Consider the following 17,173-nt stretch of genomic DNA (forward strand, 5'->3'; position numbering starts at 1 on the left):
GGAGCACGAACAAAAACGGAGGGGAGGTTAAGAAAGATCGGTCTGCGCATGCGCAATTTACCGCACATTTTTGCCGCGCTGGCCATTCGTTAGCGCTGTGAGTGGCTCGTGTAGATCGCGTATCACGATTCTGGAACTTCTCCTTGGAGTATGGGTTTCTGCCCGGAGTGAGCCGCGTGGTCAGTAATCGGATTACAGATTACGGGACTGTTACATGTAGAATCGCAAAGGAGAAACGGTGTACAACTTTTCCATTAAAGGAACCTCCATGGACAACCTGCACCAAACAGTCATACAGAGGCAAAATGAAGTGGTAGATTGCCGTCCAAAAGGACTCAATATGAACTCTATTTCTTGTCTATACCCGGTATGCACATTTTTGTAGAAAGTCTACAGAACGGCAACAAAATTAAGAAAGAGCACTGTCGGCATCCGGATAAAATGAAGCAATAAAGAAAACGTCAATCAGAAAAGCGACGTGGAGTCAACCAGATACACAGGTGTCTGCCAGTAATCAATGTTAATTAATCAATTAATGTCAAGTGTCTCAAATTAAAATTTGTGTGGGACGGATTCTGCTACGCATGTTCTCCAGTGTTTGCAACTAGAAGGTCACTGTCATAGGAATAGCCCACAACGAGTTCACTGCGCTGGCCCTTGCTCCATCGCCACTGTAGGTAATGGGCGATGAGGTCACACGTAATTAGGAGTGGAGCCAGATGTGTTTCTCTGGTCCCCTTCGGAAAACCTCTTAGTAAAATCATATCTCATCTGTCAGGCCTGTCGTATGCCCACACGACTTTGAGCGTGTGTTTGCCCTGTTGCAGTTCTGAAAAACTGCGAACTCGGCAGCCGCAGAGCACAGCTGAGATGCGGAGACGTGGTTTTGAGGCAAATATGCACTGCAAGTAAAACGAGGAAGTATGGAAGGACATGCGTACTTCACAAAACCGGGTATCGCATAGCTATTTGCGAGGTCAGGATACTGTTGGAAGGGAACTTTGCCTCTGCAAAATTCCATGGCAGATATGATGATTATGGTGCATTATAAGTAACCCGCTATGAACCACACTATGGCTTATGATAGTGTTGGCACACTGTAGTCTCAGTTGCTCTGTTGGTTATCAGCTATATAAAGCCCAATCATCATTATCATTACTGTTATGATTGTCGGCACGTATGACTGTACGTATAGGCACGTGCGGGTATGGAACATTGCATGTGCTGATTGAACAGTACACTACACATGCTGGGTCGGTGCTGGACAAAGCAAGTTATTCTAAAATGAAGCTAGTTATCCTTGCTCTTGTATCACTCTGTTTCTCAGGTGAGTCCAGTAAAAACCTTTCAATAGCCGGGAGCTTTTTGACTGTACATGTTTTGCATCTTCGCCTACTTCGGGCGATTATGAAGCGTTCCTCTTACATGGATAAGAGTCCGCGTGTCCTTGTGAGATGAGAGTAACGCGCTTGCCGCCTCATGATGCAGCCTACATTCAATGACCAATTGGCACCTTTATGCAGAAACCCCACGTTGTGTCAATTCTTAACAAGTACCGCGTGCACTAGTACAGAGTGTATGTTGTACTATGTACCACGTACCAAATGGATCCTGGTGCTATCGATCCGTGTAGATCCTTAGTATGTCCCAATGTAGATCCTTAGTATATATCCAGCCGAGGCTTCCGCCGCAACGTTAATGTAGCCCCTTCACTTTCCAGCTTTAAATAAATAACTTTTCCTTACTTCCTACACCTTCGTTGTCAGCTTCTATATTTATATAAATAATTATATATAGGGTGTCCCAGCTAAATGTGACCATATTTAAAAAAAAATGTATTACTTTCTCTAGATGAAATCAATTGCAATATAGCATATGCTGAAGGGCACTCCCTAGGAGGGCATTAGCAGACTCCTAAAACTAATTATTGTACGGAAATGCCAAGCACTGCTTTCTATTTCTGTATCCCGATGTATCCCGATATAATATTTCCAGATTTCACTGCAGCAGAGTGCGCAAAAGATATGCTGGAGTCGTTATCTGAAGCCAAGGCTGAGTGCGATTCAAGATATAGACAGGAACACGGTCTCGGTACTAGAAAACCCTCAGATTTGTTTCACATCACAAGATGCTGGCAAGTATTGTTCCATATTTAGACAGGGGCTCCGAAGCAGCATTGTGATACACTGCGCCACAGTTATGTGCAGAGCAGTACGGCTAATCGCGTAGCAGCGCGCAAAACGACTGTGAAATAGCACAGGACTTCTTGGGCGCGACAGGACAGCGAAGGACGATCGCAATAACCGGACGATTGCGTTTGTATTTCAGACCCACAAGAGGTGGCGCAAGAGACGACAAGTTCACGGGGCTGAGTGGTAGACGTGCTGTCCATGTCACGTCGGGACATGTAGGCACCAGGGTTTCATTCCTGGTGCCTGCTGTGCTGGCTGAGCTGTTTGCACGGTTTTCCTCAGACGCTGTCGGACATACGTCGGCACAGTTCCCTTAGAATTCCGTTTCCTTAGAAGTCTGCCTAGGACGCATATTCCCCGGTGCCTTATTTGTGATGTTGTCCATCTCTCTGAGGCCCATAACGGCGAGCTCTTTCAAAGTGCCTTTGAGAGAGCTAAAATAAATCACCAGGTCGTGCAAGATCGCTGTAGTTCGGCATAGCAGATGAACGCACCTCGCTGTGGGTACAGTCGACGAATACGTTGTCATTGCACAGACAGTCTGAAGTGAGAAATACGTCGTAATGACAAGCATAGAAAGAAGTAGGAACTTAGCCGGGTAGTAGACGACTTCAGTATTAAGCCTGGTGGTGTGCACTGCGATTGGCAAAACGGGTTCCCCGATGAAAATATTCATTAGCGGCTGGTGAAAGGAGTTGCCAATTTGTATAGCTCCTCCAACGGATACAGCAGAGAGAAGCACCAGTGTCGACCAAAGCAGGAACGGCACGTCCATCGAATTTATTAACATTGTGGGGAGAATATCTGAGGCATTGCAGTCTGTAACATCGCACATTTCAACGAGTACAAAGCAATAGTTATCACTAGAGCACGGATGAGTGTGCACTGAAAACCCTCAAATGTACATCAAACTGCAAACTAAAAATCTCCAGAACTTGTAGTGAAAGCGCTCAGAGTACGCGATGTTTTTCCTTGCTCTTGGAAATAGCGATCTGCATTTTTAGCATTCTGTCAGCGAACGTGCTGCAAAATCACACGTGCCATAGTATGGGTATAAACAAGCATCTGTTGTGCTTCCCCACTGTCGTGCTACTTCTTCATTACATGCGACTCGTGCTAAAGAAGCTATTTGAAGCAGTGGGACAAAATACACCTATAGGGTGGGGGAAAAAAGTTTACTGAACACGGCACTGGGAAGGCAAAGTGGGCAGTGGAGACAATGCAACTGAAACAACAACATTTCTGAAGCGTCGAAAATACTAGATTCCAACCCGATTTAGCCAAAGAAGTCGGGAAGCAAAACATTCCACGACAATGGGACACCAGAGCAAGACTCTGGATAAGCTGGTTCTCTGACATCTGTCTCTACCGAATTATGAAAAAAAAAAAAAAAAACAATCAGTATTCGTGTTTTTTGATACAAACTATGCGTTCAAAATATTCGTTCTTATGTAGCATATAGCATCCTTCTAATCAGTTCGAAACCTGGACAAAGACTGCTTTTCATTGTAAACGTAGGAAAGCATATATAAACGACAAACATGCATGTGCATGGAAGCCCACAGTCTAGTCACGATATTGCGGTCAGAACGCAGGCTTCTGAGGGATGTTCTGCATGATGACGAAGCATGTTCTCCATGACCCTGCTTCTGCTCGATTACCTGGCTCATTGAGCGAGACTGGCACTGTGCCTATTCTTCGTTCTTACGACGAGGCATTATTTTCTAACGCGATGCAACGTGGTTCAGTTAGAAGATCAGCACGAAACAAATAAAAGAACGACGAATTAAGTAACGTCACTTTTACTTCTGGATATTATACAGAAAAAAAGAAAAACATTATTATTACGCCAGCTCATATCGATATTATCACGGCAGAATTGGCACAATACGGGCAGAATGGATTTGCCAATATGGGCAGCCCATATTGGCCCAATGGCGAGAGCCTCCAGTTACACTTTTTACGCGGGACCAATATTGGCAACCCATATGGGAACTATATGGCAAACTACGCAGCCCGCGTTGGCCCGATATTCGGCTAATATTGGTGTGCTTCCTGGGTTGTCATTCTCAACACACAATTTCGCACTGTTTTTCTTTTGCACAGACCACCTAACCGTCTGTTACTAGCATTGGCAACCGCTGCTGGGTTTTACATTTACTTATCTAGTTTGAGAAGATACCTTTTTGCAGTTCTTCGTCTCCAAAATACGGTGTGCAGCGAATGTGCGAAAGGAAGCTGAAAACCTTTTAGGAAACATTGCTACTTTGAGAATCGGCAACTGTTGGTGCAAACTTATGAGCAATGACTTGTAAATTTCTTGCATTATGTAAGCATGGATCATCACAGTCAGTTCCTCTTTCGTATTTGCTGGCTCTTATCGACACAGCGTTGGGATGTGGCACACTTTAGGCTCGATACCAACAGTGACTCTCGGGGTGACATCAACGTCCCAAGGTATTAGCCGCAGTGCAAAGCTAGCAAGTACAGTTAACAAACAGAGAAATGAACAGAATGACCGTGGCTGCACGTGAGGACATAGGGTTACACGTCAAGCGTCCAGAAAACCAGTTGTGGACGGCCGTTTCGAGCTTGTTCGAGTACAGGGTGTTAGCAACACCTCCGGAGCCCGCCGTGACCGGATTGAATTTAACCGATCAAGCAGCTCTCGCGCGACGCATAATCAGGTGCTGAAGCAATCCTTTTCTAGAATCATTGGTGTTTTATGTGCGTTCTTTTGGACATCTGCCGCAAAAAGCAGCACAGCGCGACGCCCACCCAGACTTCTTGTCATTCTTTCAACAGTGATAATTATCAACGTTAACTCGTGTCGGCAGAATTAATTTCCTTTAGTAAATCTCGTCTAATTTTGATCGTATCGATGCGCACTGTAGTAAACTACATGTAGTTAAACTACTAGTTAAACTACCTGATTGTAGTTAAAAAGTAGTTATCAACTACTTGCAGAAATCTAGTGGCAACTACTAGTTAAACTACTATTTTAAGTAGTTAACTACAGTAGTTAGGCTACTGAAGGCGCCAACTACTTCCGATTGTGCCGTAAGCTTTACGGCACGATTGTGCTTCCGACTTTTACCTTGAGCTACTTGTTTGATGAGAACGGAGGTGCAGAGCAATTGTGTCGTGCATATGTACTAAATCTTCACTTTTAATGCTTGTCTAGTGAAGCCTCATTTGCTGCGAAATAATTCGGCAACTTAGTTTATCACGTAGGTACAGAAAGAATCCCGCCGCAAGCTTTGTATTTGACGATCGTAGCAATGGCTTGAGCCAAAGTTTATTATTGCTTGTGATTCATATTTAGGTGTCCAAGAACACTACAAGGGATTGGTGTTGGTGGACATCGTTAAGTAGTTATAGATGCAGTTAAACTACATTGCAGTAGTTAAAAAAGTAGTTTTAACTACTCCCCTGAAAAGTAGTTGAACTACTAGCTAAACTATTCAATCACAAAGTAGTTAGCAGTTATAGTTAAACTACTGTAGAAGTAGTTAGTGGCCATCACTGATGACTTATTCACTGGGGATTTACGTGTCTTTGCGTTTACATTCATTCGAAGTATTGAGTACTTCTTACTCACAACGTATACGGCTTCGTGGCGCTCCATCCCAACAGTAAATAACGGTAAACAATACAATTCGTTTGTATACATCTCTTCCAGTATGCTGATTTACGGCATGGCTTGCATTCCCTTACGGCTCTCAGAAAAAGGATGCGATCAGCGGAATATTGCGCGTTTAAAAAAGATGTGGGGCAAGCTAATAGAGGCTGCATGTGAACCATCAAACTGGAACTGTGAGTACAACCGTGCTACAAGACTGCTAGACGCATAATCTGTCCTTCATAGAGTCTCCGTGACGTCGGTGATGAATATATCCACATTTTAGAATCAGTGTAGTACATGACTGGTGTCAGTCTACTTCATGAAAAAAAAAAAAAAACAAGATCGACTGGTTCAACCGAACTTCAGACGAGGAATAAACATTAGGCTCTGAGATTCGATTAAGAAAATCGATACGGCTTTGATGAATGATGACAATATTAGCAATTACACCTTTCCACTGTAGATCTAGGCCGAGGTCTGCTTTGTATCCTGTGTGTTCGCATATCATATTGTTCGTTTTCAGGCCTTCTTGAAGCAAAGTGCGACGCCCCAACAATATCCGACGCGAACACTGATTGCTACAAAACATATAACCAGGAACACGGCGTCGATACTCGAAAGCCTAGTGACCCACTTGAACCAAGTGGGGATGTGGAACTACTCTGCTGGTAAGCGCTGTTTCATGTTCAGGCCATGGTCTTAGAGCGGTGCCATCAAAAGGAAACAAAAAGTATTACCCATCGCAGGAAGTGAAGGCCACGCTAATGGAAGGTCACAATAAGCGAACAGAAAACCACTCTAATGTAAATGTAGCATCCCTAGACGGAAACTCCGATAATCTTGTTTGTTGCTTCATCTGTCGTAGGTCACCTTAAATACACCCGATCGAAGGCTATGTCAGGCTACGTTGCCCATCAGAAGGTCTCTGTCATTTAAGGGCTGTGTAAATGCTATCTTTTCCAGTATGTTAAAATACAACAAGTATTGCGTTCCGAAACTCCTAGAAGAAAAAGGGTGCCACCCCGACACTGTTCTACATTCTGGTACGGCGATAGAGACTAGAATGAAAACAACCTGTCCATCGTCCAAACCGAAGTGTGAGTATTACAGAAGGGATGGTTCCGAAAACTTTGTGATTTTACCGGCCGCCGGTGGCTCAATTGCGAGCAGTGGTTTATCCGGAATACCAAGCACGGAGGGGTGTTGAAAAAAATGGGGGGGGGGTTAGTATTATAGTTACGTCATTAGAGCTTAACATATCATTACTCACATGTGTCTAAAGCAGAAATTGCTAGGACAATCCTGTTGGGGGTACACAGGTGAAAAAGGAGGTGTCACTGACATTTGGGGGGGGGGGGGGTTTGGGCGCACTGATGTGTCGTTCTTGAATTAACGACGAGCAACACATTAGTTCAACAGCTCACTTCACTCGGCCTCGGAGCCCGGAACTGCCCAGAACCCCACAGCACCCCAGAAAACAATCGTCCCAGGGTTACTCTAAGGTCGTCGGATGGAAGAAGTTCGATTCGCTGCCTGTCTATGTTGTTTGTATTGCCGTCTTCGGTATTTGCACTTTTAGGTTGCGTTGTCCCGCCAGCGGACAATACAGGGTGTCTTTTTTTAGGCGATACAGATTTTTCATCAAAAAACTATAAGGGCTATAGACATGCTGTTTTCACTTCTATCATCTCTGGGGCGGCGGACGTTCTTAGCCATATGTTGCTCAACCGTCAAATCACTAATTACCTAAAATCGTTAATTAAATTTTTAATTATAAAAACTACAAAGTTGCCCCAATGAGAACACCTGTTCCTTTCGGTGACCTGATATCGTAGCCGTTTTCGGAACAAAAATCCGTCCGGTAGATCGTCCGCAAAAAATCGTGAAGGAACACCATTTTTCTTAATTTTCTTTATTGCGCATCTTCCGAGACGCGTCTTTCCTTCACTCCGAATGTGAGATGGTGAAGGAGCCTCATGCGTCGAACATGCCGCCACAGTGCCGCCCCGTGTGTCGAAGAAGAGTTTTAACTTGCGGAAACAAAACAAAAACACATGTATAGGGCGACGCTGTGGGAACTGCCCTTATCTTGGGCTGCATTTTCTGTTAATCTTTTTCCAGGACGCAAGAGGCGGCAGTGTGCTCTTTCCCCCTCTCGCATTGGGGGTGAAGGAAAGACGGGTCTCCGAAGGTGCGCCATGAACAAAATAAAGAAAAATATGGTGTTCCTTCACGATTTTTTTGCGGACGATCCACCTAACGAATTTTTGTTCTGAAAACTGCCTCGATATCAGGCAACCGAAAGGAACATATGTTCTCATTGGGATAACTTCGAATCTCTTATAATTAGAAAGTTAATTAACGATGTTTAGGTAATTAGTCATTTGACGGTCGAGCAACATTTGGCCAAGAACGTCCGCTGGCCCAAAGATGATAGAAGTGAAAACAGCATGTCTATAGCCCTTATAGTTTTTTAATGAAAAATCTGTATCGCATAAAAAAAAGACACCCTGTATATACAGGTCGCGTACCAATATGCTCTACATCTGAAGTAGAAAGATTGAGGACTAATGTACACCTGGTTGAGATTAAAAGGACGAAAACAGGACAATATTGGAGGGGGAGGTGCGAGACGGACGTTGAACGCAGCGTTTTCTTCTGACAAGAAATATTCTCCTATTGGTCTGAGATTGGCGAAAGCTACTACTAAACGTTTTTGAGGGATTCTCAAATAAATTTCGAATATCCGATGAGGAGAGTTAAAGGAAGACGGAGAGGGCCACTGACATTTGGGACAGAGTACAATCCTATGGAGTACAATCTCTTCTAAATCCTTGACGCATGTTTGTTGGGGCGCTCTGCTTATACCACATCTTTCGTTTTCAGGCGTCCCTCCACCACAGTGCAATGATAAAACCTTATCAGACGCCAGGCTCATTTGCGAGCAAAGATATAAAGAAGCACACGAACCAACAGGCCCGAAACGTCGTGCAGACCCACAACCTAGAGATCTGAGCCGGGAAGAGATGCACAAAGAACATTGCTGGTAAGCGCTTTTCCGCGTGCAAGCGGCCGTTCAAGTCGCGCTGCGACAGCATGGTAATGAATGTGGATGAAAACTGTGTTCATCCAGTTCTACCCCTGGCTACAGGAAATATTCCTCAGGTATTTCCAGTGCGTTGCACTATACTACGTGTTTGAATGGACGAGTAACTGAGAAACACCGGAGACAATGGGAAGCTTTACTGTGACTGAGCTTTCGGTCCTTGCACTTCCGGAGGCAGAATAATGAGAGGTACCACACCCGAGACAGGGACGAGACAGAAACACACTGACACAAAAAAAGTTCTCATACACAGTAAAGTTCAATACATGACAAAACCCTATAGATTCATAAACTTTCGAAGCGGGGAAGATGAAGAACAGAGGGATTGCTTACGCAATTAGAGGTATGGTCGTCGCTGTAGTTTCCCCGAGGATTGCCTGCCAAGTGGTATTTTCTTTGTACAAAACACTAGTTTCAGAGAGAAGGGGTTTACAATTGTTACATTCACGGAGATGCAGAATAAGTTCACTAGGCTTCTTCCAGTGTAAAACTGCTGTTTACGGACACGATCATTCATTCAGTCCACTCTGGACTTCATAACCCGAAAAAACGCTTAAACGGGGTACAATAGACATCGAACTAGTTGCAACAGACGCAGTTTGCGCTGATTTGCAGCACTACCTCCGTAGGCAACTCATCTGCTAGATGACAATACAGTTGCAGCACAGACATGAAAAAACCGAAGAAAATCCAACTTAACTCAACTTAAAAGCATCGCAGAACACAATCTTGATGTCCAAATGTAGAAGGATAGAAAATCCAATCTACCTCTAAGGAAGTATAAGGGGAATGCCTCATGACGGGGCCTGCGATATTTCCAAGAGATAATCATCTTGTGGGCACCGTCCGCGTATTTCGAAACCCTGGCCGATACAGAAGAGCGGCGGCAGCGGCGGCAGAAAACCCGGAAAACCCGATGCGTTTGCTGTACAGACGCCGACGGCGGCTATTTGTAAATTTGTACGCATCGCCCACAGGGCAGGGCGGAGGGTGGTGAAATGTGCTGAAGAACAAGGTTAGGTTGGAACACGCACGTAATTTTGAAGTTCTTTACTACGTGTTTGGATTACAAGCAAGGGTGGGTCAAATTTGACTACCCCTTGGACTGTAGATGAGACGGAACGTTACGAAGTTATAGTTAAAACCAGACAGACATTCGGAGAATGTGTTACGCCATATAAAGCAAGAGGGCAACAACTGTTAATTTGAACGTTCGGAAACTGTCACACAAGGAACAGTATGTCCTGTCGCACTGTTAATGTCAATGTCGTCCTTTCCCTGTCTGATTTAGTATGTTCCTCGAACCACATTCGAAGCACATCAAATGAGTCTCTTGCGTCAAAACACTTGTGATATTAGGAGACTCCACTAATAATTCATATGCTGTGAGTAAACAAGGTGCGTAGAATTGATCCACTGTACTGAACTGTCAATACGCTGTGTCACGCTATGTATTGCTGTAGAGTGTGTAATGCCAAGGCTTAGACGTACACTGGAGGCAGGAACACAAACATGCTATCTGTATTTTAGTGCAAAAGTGAAGACCATTGAAAACCAATCGAAACTGGCAAATTAATTCTGTATGTCTTAGGCTGGGTTGCATTAGTGCAGATTAGATCTTCGTAAACTTGAGAGTGCGGTGCCATGGACTGTGCAGGCAATGGCTCATTTCTTTAAACATTTAAATTTTACTTGGGACACTTTTGGAACGTCTGTTTTACGTATTGGAACTCTGAACCTTCAGTGAAAAATATTTAAAAACTAGACTATGTTGGCAACGGGTGATTTTTTCAAGTTATCAGTTGGTTTCAGTTTACACATTTTTTGTACAGAGAAGTGTCCAAAGCTATCTTACTCAGCTCACTTGATGTATCTATCGCATGTTCATTTGTCTGTCACACAAACAAAGGTAACAAACGATAAGACAGCATTCACACAGGCCAACTTTCTGCACCAACTGCACATTCATGACCGACTCAAATTGGAGGGAATCTGTCACCGAACGAAACCTTCAGAAATTGGTTGTGCATTGGCAAATCAGCGAGAGGAGCATTGTCACATGACTTGCCCTCACTTCCAATGGTGGTGGCACGCACCACAATTTTATTTGTGTTATAGTGCCATAATACTATTATTAGCATAATGTAAAACCCCAGACTAGGGAACACGAAGTCTGTCCTTTCGTGTTCCCTAGTCTCGGGGTTTTACATTATGCATCATCTTCACCAGCTCGCTTGCTTCCTAGCCATTTTTTCACTATAATTAGATTGCATTGGTTACCAATTGTGCAGGTGTCTGTGAAAAACAATAGTTGTTAGGTCAAAGCCACAGAAGCATCCTTGTTGGCATTCCTTAAGAGAATGTTGTTCTCTTGGTGAAATAAGATGATGCGAGATTGTTTGTCTGCGGAGCTGCCTAGTATACGTAGATGGCACCGCCTCTAAGTTGGCCTGTTGGTCGGTGTGAACACTGCTTAAGGAGCAGCCACAAGGCATGCTTTGGAATCCTTCTCTACCTGACTTGTAGACAGCAAGGGTGATGATGTCATTCCGCAGATGAGACAGCACGAGTGCTGTGCACCAGTTCAGTAGAGAAGGATAATGAAAAGCAAAGTGTATCTTCCATCTGACCCTTAATTTCTGCCCCCTATGTGTGAACCACGTGGATGAGGACAAAACTGACAGCAGCCAAAGAGCTTCAAAAGCTTCATGCAAGAAATACATAAACAGAATCCAACTAATAACTCGAAAAAGTCACTGAGTGTCAATGCAGTTCGTTCTCAGAATATTTTTTGCTGAAGGTCCTGGCCCGCTTGCACGAAACGTCTGCTAGGATGCTAACCTTGAGGTATTTCCTTTAACACAGCTCTCGCAGTACATTTAGCTTATAGGAAAAATTATGTCAGTGTGATGACCGCTCCCGGTAGGAACGACAGCACACGAGATAGGGGTACCTTTGGGGTAGTTTGTGGAAGAAACGAGGCCAACACCAGTAAATAATGGGCACACAATTTAATCTAACACAAGAAATCTGTACACAGGCTGCCGGCTCACCACAATTGGACGTTGTCCTTGGGGCACAATCTGTGACGGCACAGTGTTGATGGACGCTGTCGAGCTGCTTCTTGAGAGGTTGCACAGTCTGAAGTCCGTTTCGGGCCTTGCGACACCAGTTGTTCCGGGTTCCCCGTCCGAGCGATTACTTCTTGCTTCAGGCGGTTCTGTGACGAGTCTTGGTCGTCCGCCCTGACTTCTCCTTCTCCCTGGTTATGGAGCTGCTCCCCCTTTATGGACTCTCCAGTCGCCATTCCCACTCGCATCCCTCGCTTAGGGAAAAGCCGGCAAAGTAATGAAACGGCTTCCTGGAATCGGCCGTTTCGTGTGAAGTCGTGATCGCCTTCCCTCTTCCCATCTGTCGCTTCAGTTTACGTGCCCAGCTAACCTCTGCAGGCCACGGCTGTTCCCTGCTTTGGGAAACGTCGGGAAAACAGGGAAATTGCTAAAAAGAGAGCTTTCTCCGCACTATATCTTCGTGCTAGACGTTGGTTCGTCAACAGTTGACTTGGCTCTGGGTGGGGGCGTTCAAAGAATGTCGTGCTGTCCATTCATTTAAACGGCCGCTGTCACTCCTGGGGTGCTCATACACACCCAAAGAAGATGCTAGTAGTAATATACGACTGGCCTGCTCGATGGGCACATCTGGGGAGCCCATTTAGTGATTCTAGGAACCTCGCTTCCTGGGAACATCACATTGTGATGACCACTCCCGGTAGGAACGACAGCGCATGAGATAGGGGTACCTTTGGGGTAGTTTGTGGAAGAAACGAGGCCAACACCAGTAAATAATGGGCACACAATTTAATCTAACACAAGAGATCTGTGCACAGGCTGCCGGCTCACCACAATTGGACGTTGTCCTTGGGGCACAATCTGTGACGGCACAGTGTTGATGGACGCTGTCGAGCTGCTTGTTGAGAGGTTGCACAGTCTGAAGTCCGTTTCGGGCCTCTCGACACCAGTTGTTCCGGGTTCCCCGTCCGAGCGATGACTTCTTGCTCCAGGCGGTTCTATGACAAGTCTTGGTCGTCCGGACTGTTGAGAGGACGTCGAGCACTGCATCCGTGGAAATGCGGTGGCGACGAAAGCCTGCCATTTCGTGAGGGAATTCACCTTGCTTTTCGAGCCACCAGTCGAGATGACGCAAAACAATTATCTCCGTAATTTTAACCACACAGCTTGTCGGGCTCACTGGGCAGGGCATTTGGGGACAGGGCATTTGGGGTTTTGCCTGATTTCAGGAACAACAAACAACGCCTCCTTCCATGTAGTTGGTAGGGCTCCCTGTTACAAAGATGTGTTCTAAACATGAAGGAGCGCTCGGCGTGCCCAGACGTCAAGGTTTCCCTGTGCGTCGTAAGTGATGTTGCCTGGTCCCGCTGAAGTATGACGATTTACGTTTGATGTAGCCAGCGGCTTCAATGCAAAAAGAAAAAAAAAAGAAAAAAGAGAACGAGAGACAAAGAGAGATAGAAACTGTTTTTCTCTCCTGCGAAGCGCGCACATTGCTGTCTACTCTATGAGATGCAATCAACCGCGACGTGACAATTTATTAGCCCTCAGTATGTTAAGAATAATCTCTGATTTATGTAATATTTACATGCTACCTTTTCCAGTGTAATGGAATACAGCAGGGATTGCGTTCTGGGATATCTAAAAGAACACGGATGCAGTGATCCAGATTTTCTTGAGATTTTTCTCGAGAATATACGGACCGAATGTGGAGCATCCAAGTGGAACTGTACAGGTAAGCGATATTATGGAAAACGACGTACTGTAACAACCAGACAGGACCTAGCGAAGAGACCACAGTATTTTTTTTTTCCTCTGCGCGACGTAAAACGTTTGAGACGGGGCGCAACCAGAGCACACGCGACTCAGAGCAGCCTAAGTTTCATTTTCACGAAGCAACTAACATGATATAAACGTGACTGGTAAGCAAAAGAGTAGGAAAAGGGACGAAAAGTGCCAACCAACGTGAGACAGAAAGGAATCATGTCAAGCCAAAGTACAGAAGGCGGATTAGTCGAGTGTGCTCTCTCCCACGTTGTTGCCCTATTGCGACCAGTGATTTCCGTCGTGACGGCATCCGCCAGTCAAGGAAAGGAAATATTACATCATGAGGTGTCCATCATGAGGACCAACCAGTTGATAAGATTCTGAGTCACACGCGACTGCGTTGGGTTCCGATATACACTATAACCTTACCAATGGTCTGCTAAAATTGCCTATTAGCTCCAAATTCGTTTCGTTTTACGAATTTGCCAACCATCAAAAACAACATAGTAACTGCCATTCTGATGCCTCGAAGTAGATTTTATTGGCAACATTTTTTAACCCAATCTTGACAGCATGAGGTATGACACTTAATGATAGCACTGGAAAAAATGTGGTCTCGTTCCCGATCGCGATTACAGCTACCCTTGGGGTAATGAGGAAATCTTAATTGAACAGAATTATTCGTTAGTTTAACGCAAGAATTTTGATCACTCAACATTCGCCCAGTGTCCCAAGGGTGACTGTTATCGCGCTGGGAACTGGGACCGAATTTTCTCCTGTGTTACTATTAAGTTTGACTGGAGCTTTACATGAACCGCGCCAGACGCAACTACAGAAGGCTGTCATGCGCCTCGTTGAGAAACACAGGTGTCGCTCGCCATTTTATTCACTTCCTGTTAAGGTCACTTAGAGCCAAAGTGTCGGCATGCCCGCACTACGTATGCTTACGGTATATTCGCACGATTCCTGGCTTTTTATACGTCATACTTGGATCACAAAATTTGGCATGGAACCACGAACAGGCAACGCGAAAAGCGTAATGAAGATGTTTAACGTATATAGGTAGGCATACCGCTTCCACCGCGAATATGATGATTTGCAGCTAATCCACTTACCGCTCATCCCGTGTTTGTTCGAAATGTAGTAGAGGGCGATGCAGTGAACTTGCTTCTTTTGCGAAGTATATAGGGGAAAACGAACCTTACTCAATCAAAAGCATTTCGTTCCCAGCGCAGTATCGAGTGTGCGTAGCGACTCAATGGGCAAAAATACTATTTTTTACGCAAATGCAAAGCACTGCCTTTTATTTCGAAGCGTATACGAATGCATCTCGATATAATATTTCGCTCTATTGCACCAGAGTGCAAAAGAGAAGATATGGTTGAGAGATTTTCTGAGGCCGACGCTGAGTGCGATGCGAGGTACAGACAAGAACATGGTCTCACTACCGGAAAACCCACAGATTTGGTTCCCGATACGACCAGATGTTGGTAAGTGTTACCTCCCAGTGAAATAAGGGCTCCGAAGCACCATTAGCATACCGAGGGCGCTTTCGAAGGCAAGCTGTTATGTGCAGAGCTCTAGTGCTAATCGCTTGATTCGCGTAGCAGCGCACAAAGCGACTGTGAAATGGCACAGGGCAAAACTGCATGGGAACGGTGGGAGAGCGAGAGAGGGTTGCAATAACAGGATGCGGGTTGCGCACGGTTTCCTTTGCATTTTAGCCCCACAACCCAAGCAGCACAACATTGGAGAGTCAAAATATTGGACCAATATTGGCAATGTTGGCTCAAAGTTGAATCAAGGGTGAATCAATGTTGGTCGAATATTTGGGCCAAGATGTTGTGCTGGTTGGAAAGAGGGCAGCTCGCGTGGCCGTGTGGTTAACGTGCTGTCTAGGTCACGCCGAGACCGGGTTTGAATACCGGTGCTGATGGTGTTGCCTGAGGCCTTATTGTCGACAAAGTAATCTGCATCGATTACTGTGTGTCTCGTCTGCCATTGGTCATCACTCCTTGACGGTCGCGCCTTCTTCACGTAACAACAAATGACTGGCAAAGGCAAAGTAATCGAGGTCGCACAGTTTGACGAGAATAAGGTCATTGGGGTGTTTGCTGGGTTCTCTTCGGACGCTGTCAGACGTATGCCGACATACTTCCCTTCCCTCAGAAGTCTGCCCAGGACGCAAATTCCCCGGCACGGCAGCCAGCATGTGTCTGTTCCTGTTTGCTACTATATACGGTGTTGCTCGAATGAACGAACGCGACACCGCTGTGTTCCCACAATTCTTTCCCAAGCTGTACCCGCTGAAGGGTGAACACCACCCGTCTTGGTACCGATAAACAGTGTTGTACGTAGCGCCGTTACTAGTAGCGGCGGTACCGTATCTGTTACTTTTTTCGGTAGCGGAGTAGAGATCGCGCTACTTTTTTAAACTGGTAACTAAAGAAAAACCGTTACAAATTTGCGGTGGCGCGATCTTTGAGCGCTGCCGCTACTTTCCGAGGTGGGGTTCGCGACAACTCGACTTCGACCTATCGATGAAAGATGAAAGTCGCTGAAAAGGTTAGCCAGCTGTAGGACTCGAACCCACATCTTCTGAATTACCGGTCCAGGGCTCTACCAATTGAGCTAAGCTAACACGCCCCCCAGCGACTTTCGGGGAGCGTCATCGGCAGGGACAAACCAGCCTCACTCTCTCACTCATCCTCCTTTCACTCTTACATTTGTGCTCACTCATACACACATTCACACGACGGGATCAACGCAAGCGGCAATCATCAAGCGATCATTTCTCTCATGTTCGACCTATCATTAAGCCTCCACTGTACCTGCCTTTGAACAAGCTGCCCGATATCACAACTCATTCTGCGAAGACCGGGCAAATAGCCGAAAGGAGGGCACAGAGGCCGTTATCTTTCAAAGAGACATCCACGTGTTCCCTATTTGGGATTAAGCTTCTTGGAGATTGGGTGTATTGTGGGAGTTTTCTTCAAACTGACGTCACTCCTACTGCATTCTGGAACCGTCCTCGCTGACATTCACATGACAGTCAGACAGTCATGACATTCCACATGACATTGCACCACGTACGCTTAGGTGCTTGACCGTTGCCATTTCTTGTACGCTGCAATGGAGGGTCCATGGCCTGCTACCAACCATCCAACCAAAACAGTAGACGTGATGTTTAGATGTCTACTATGCGCCTTGGTGGGAAAGCTTTATCTGTGCGTCAAGGAAGTCAACGTCCAATTTGAAAATGCACAATATGATATGTTTACTAGCTTCTCGTTCCGGGCAATCTGAGTTCTTTTTGTGACAAAGCTGTTGAACCTTTTATCGGTAGACTTGCTTCGTGCTTTATTTGCTTTAGAGGAAGAGGAAAATATATGCAGGATATCGAGTAGGCTTTAGT

General features: G+C 45.4%; 1 protein-coding gene across 3 annotated transcripts in view; it reads left to right on the forward strand.

Moving 5' to 3' along the window:
* The first annotated feature begins 1,195 nt into the window (after nucleotides 1-1,195).
* Nucleotides 1,196-17,173, forward strand: part of LOC135373354 (uncharacterized) — a 95,356-nt gene continuing 79,378 nt past the window's right edge. For all 3 annotated transcript variants that reach the window (XR_010416423.1, XR_010416424.1, XM_064606570.1), the window contains exons 1-8: nucleotides 1,196-1,327; nucleotides 1,996-2,134; nucleotides 5,875-6,008; nucleotides 6,341-6,485; nucleotides 6,781-6,914; nucleotides 8,704-8,863; nucleotides 13,596-13,726; nucleotides 15,119-15,248. Coding sequence is in view for 1 of the 3 variants with exons in the window: in XM_064606570.1 (XP_064462640.1) it covers nucleotides 1,285-1,327; nucleotides 1,996-2,134; nucleotides 5,875-6,008; nucleotides 6,341-6,485; nucleotides 6,781-6,914; nucleotides 8,704-8,863; nucleotides 13,596-13,726; nucleotides 15,119-15,248 (1,016 nt within the window). In the remaining 2 variants the exon portion in view is untranslated. The remainder of the gene's footprint in view (nucleotides 1,328-1,995; nucleotides 2,135-5,874; nucleotides 6,009-6,340; nucleotides 6,486-6,780; nucleotides 6,915-8,703; nucleotides 8,864-13,595; nucleotides 13,727-15,118; nucleotides 15,249-17,173) is intronic.

Source organism: Ornithodoros turicata, unplaced genomic scaffold (genome assembly GCF_037126465.1).
Source record: "Ornithodoros turicata isolate Travis unplaced genomic scaffold, ASM3712646v1 Chromosome233, whole genome shotgun sequence".
Classification (NCBI taxonomy): Eukaryota; Metazoa; Arthropoda; class Arachnida; order Ixodida; family Argasidae; genus Ornithodoros; species Ornithodoros turicata.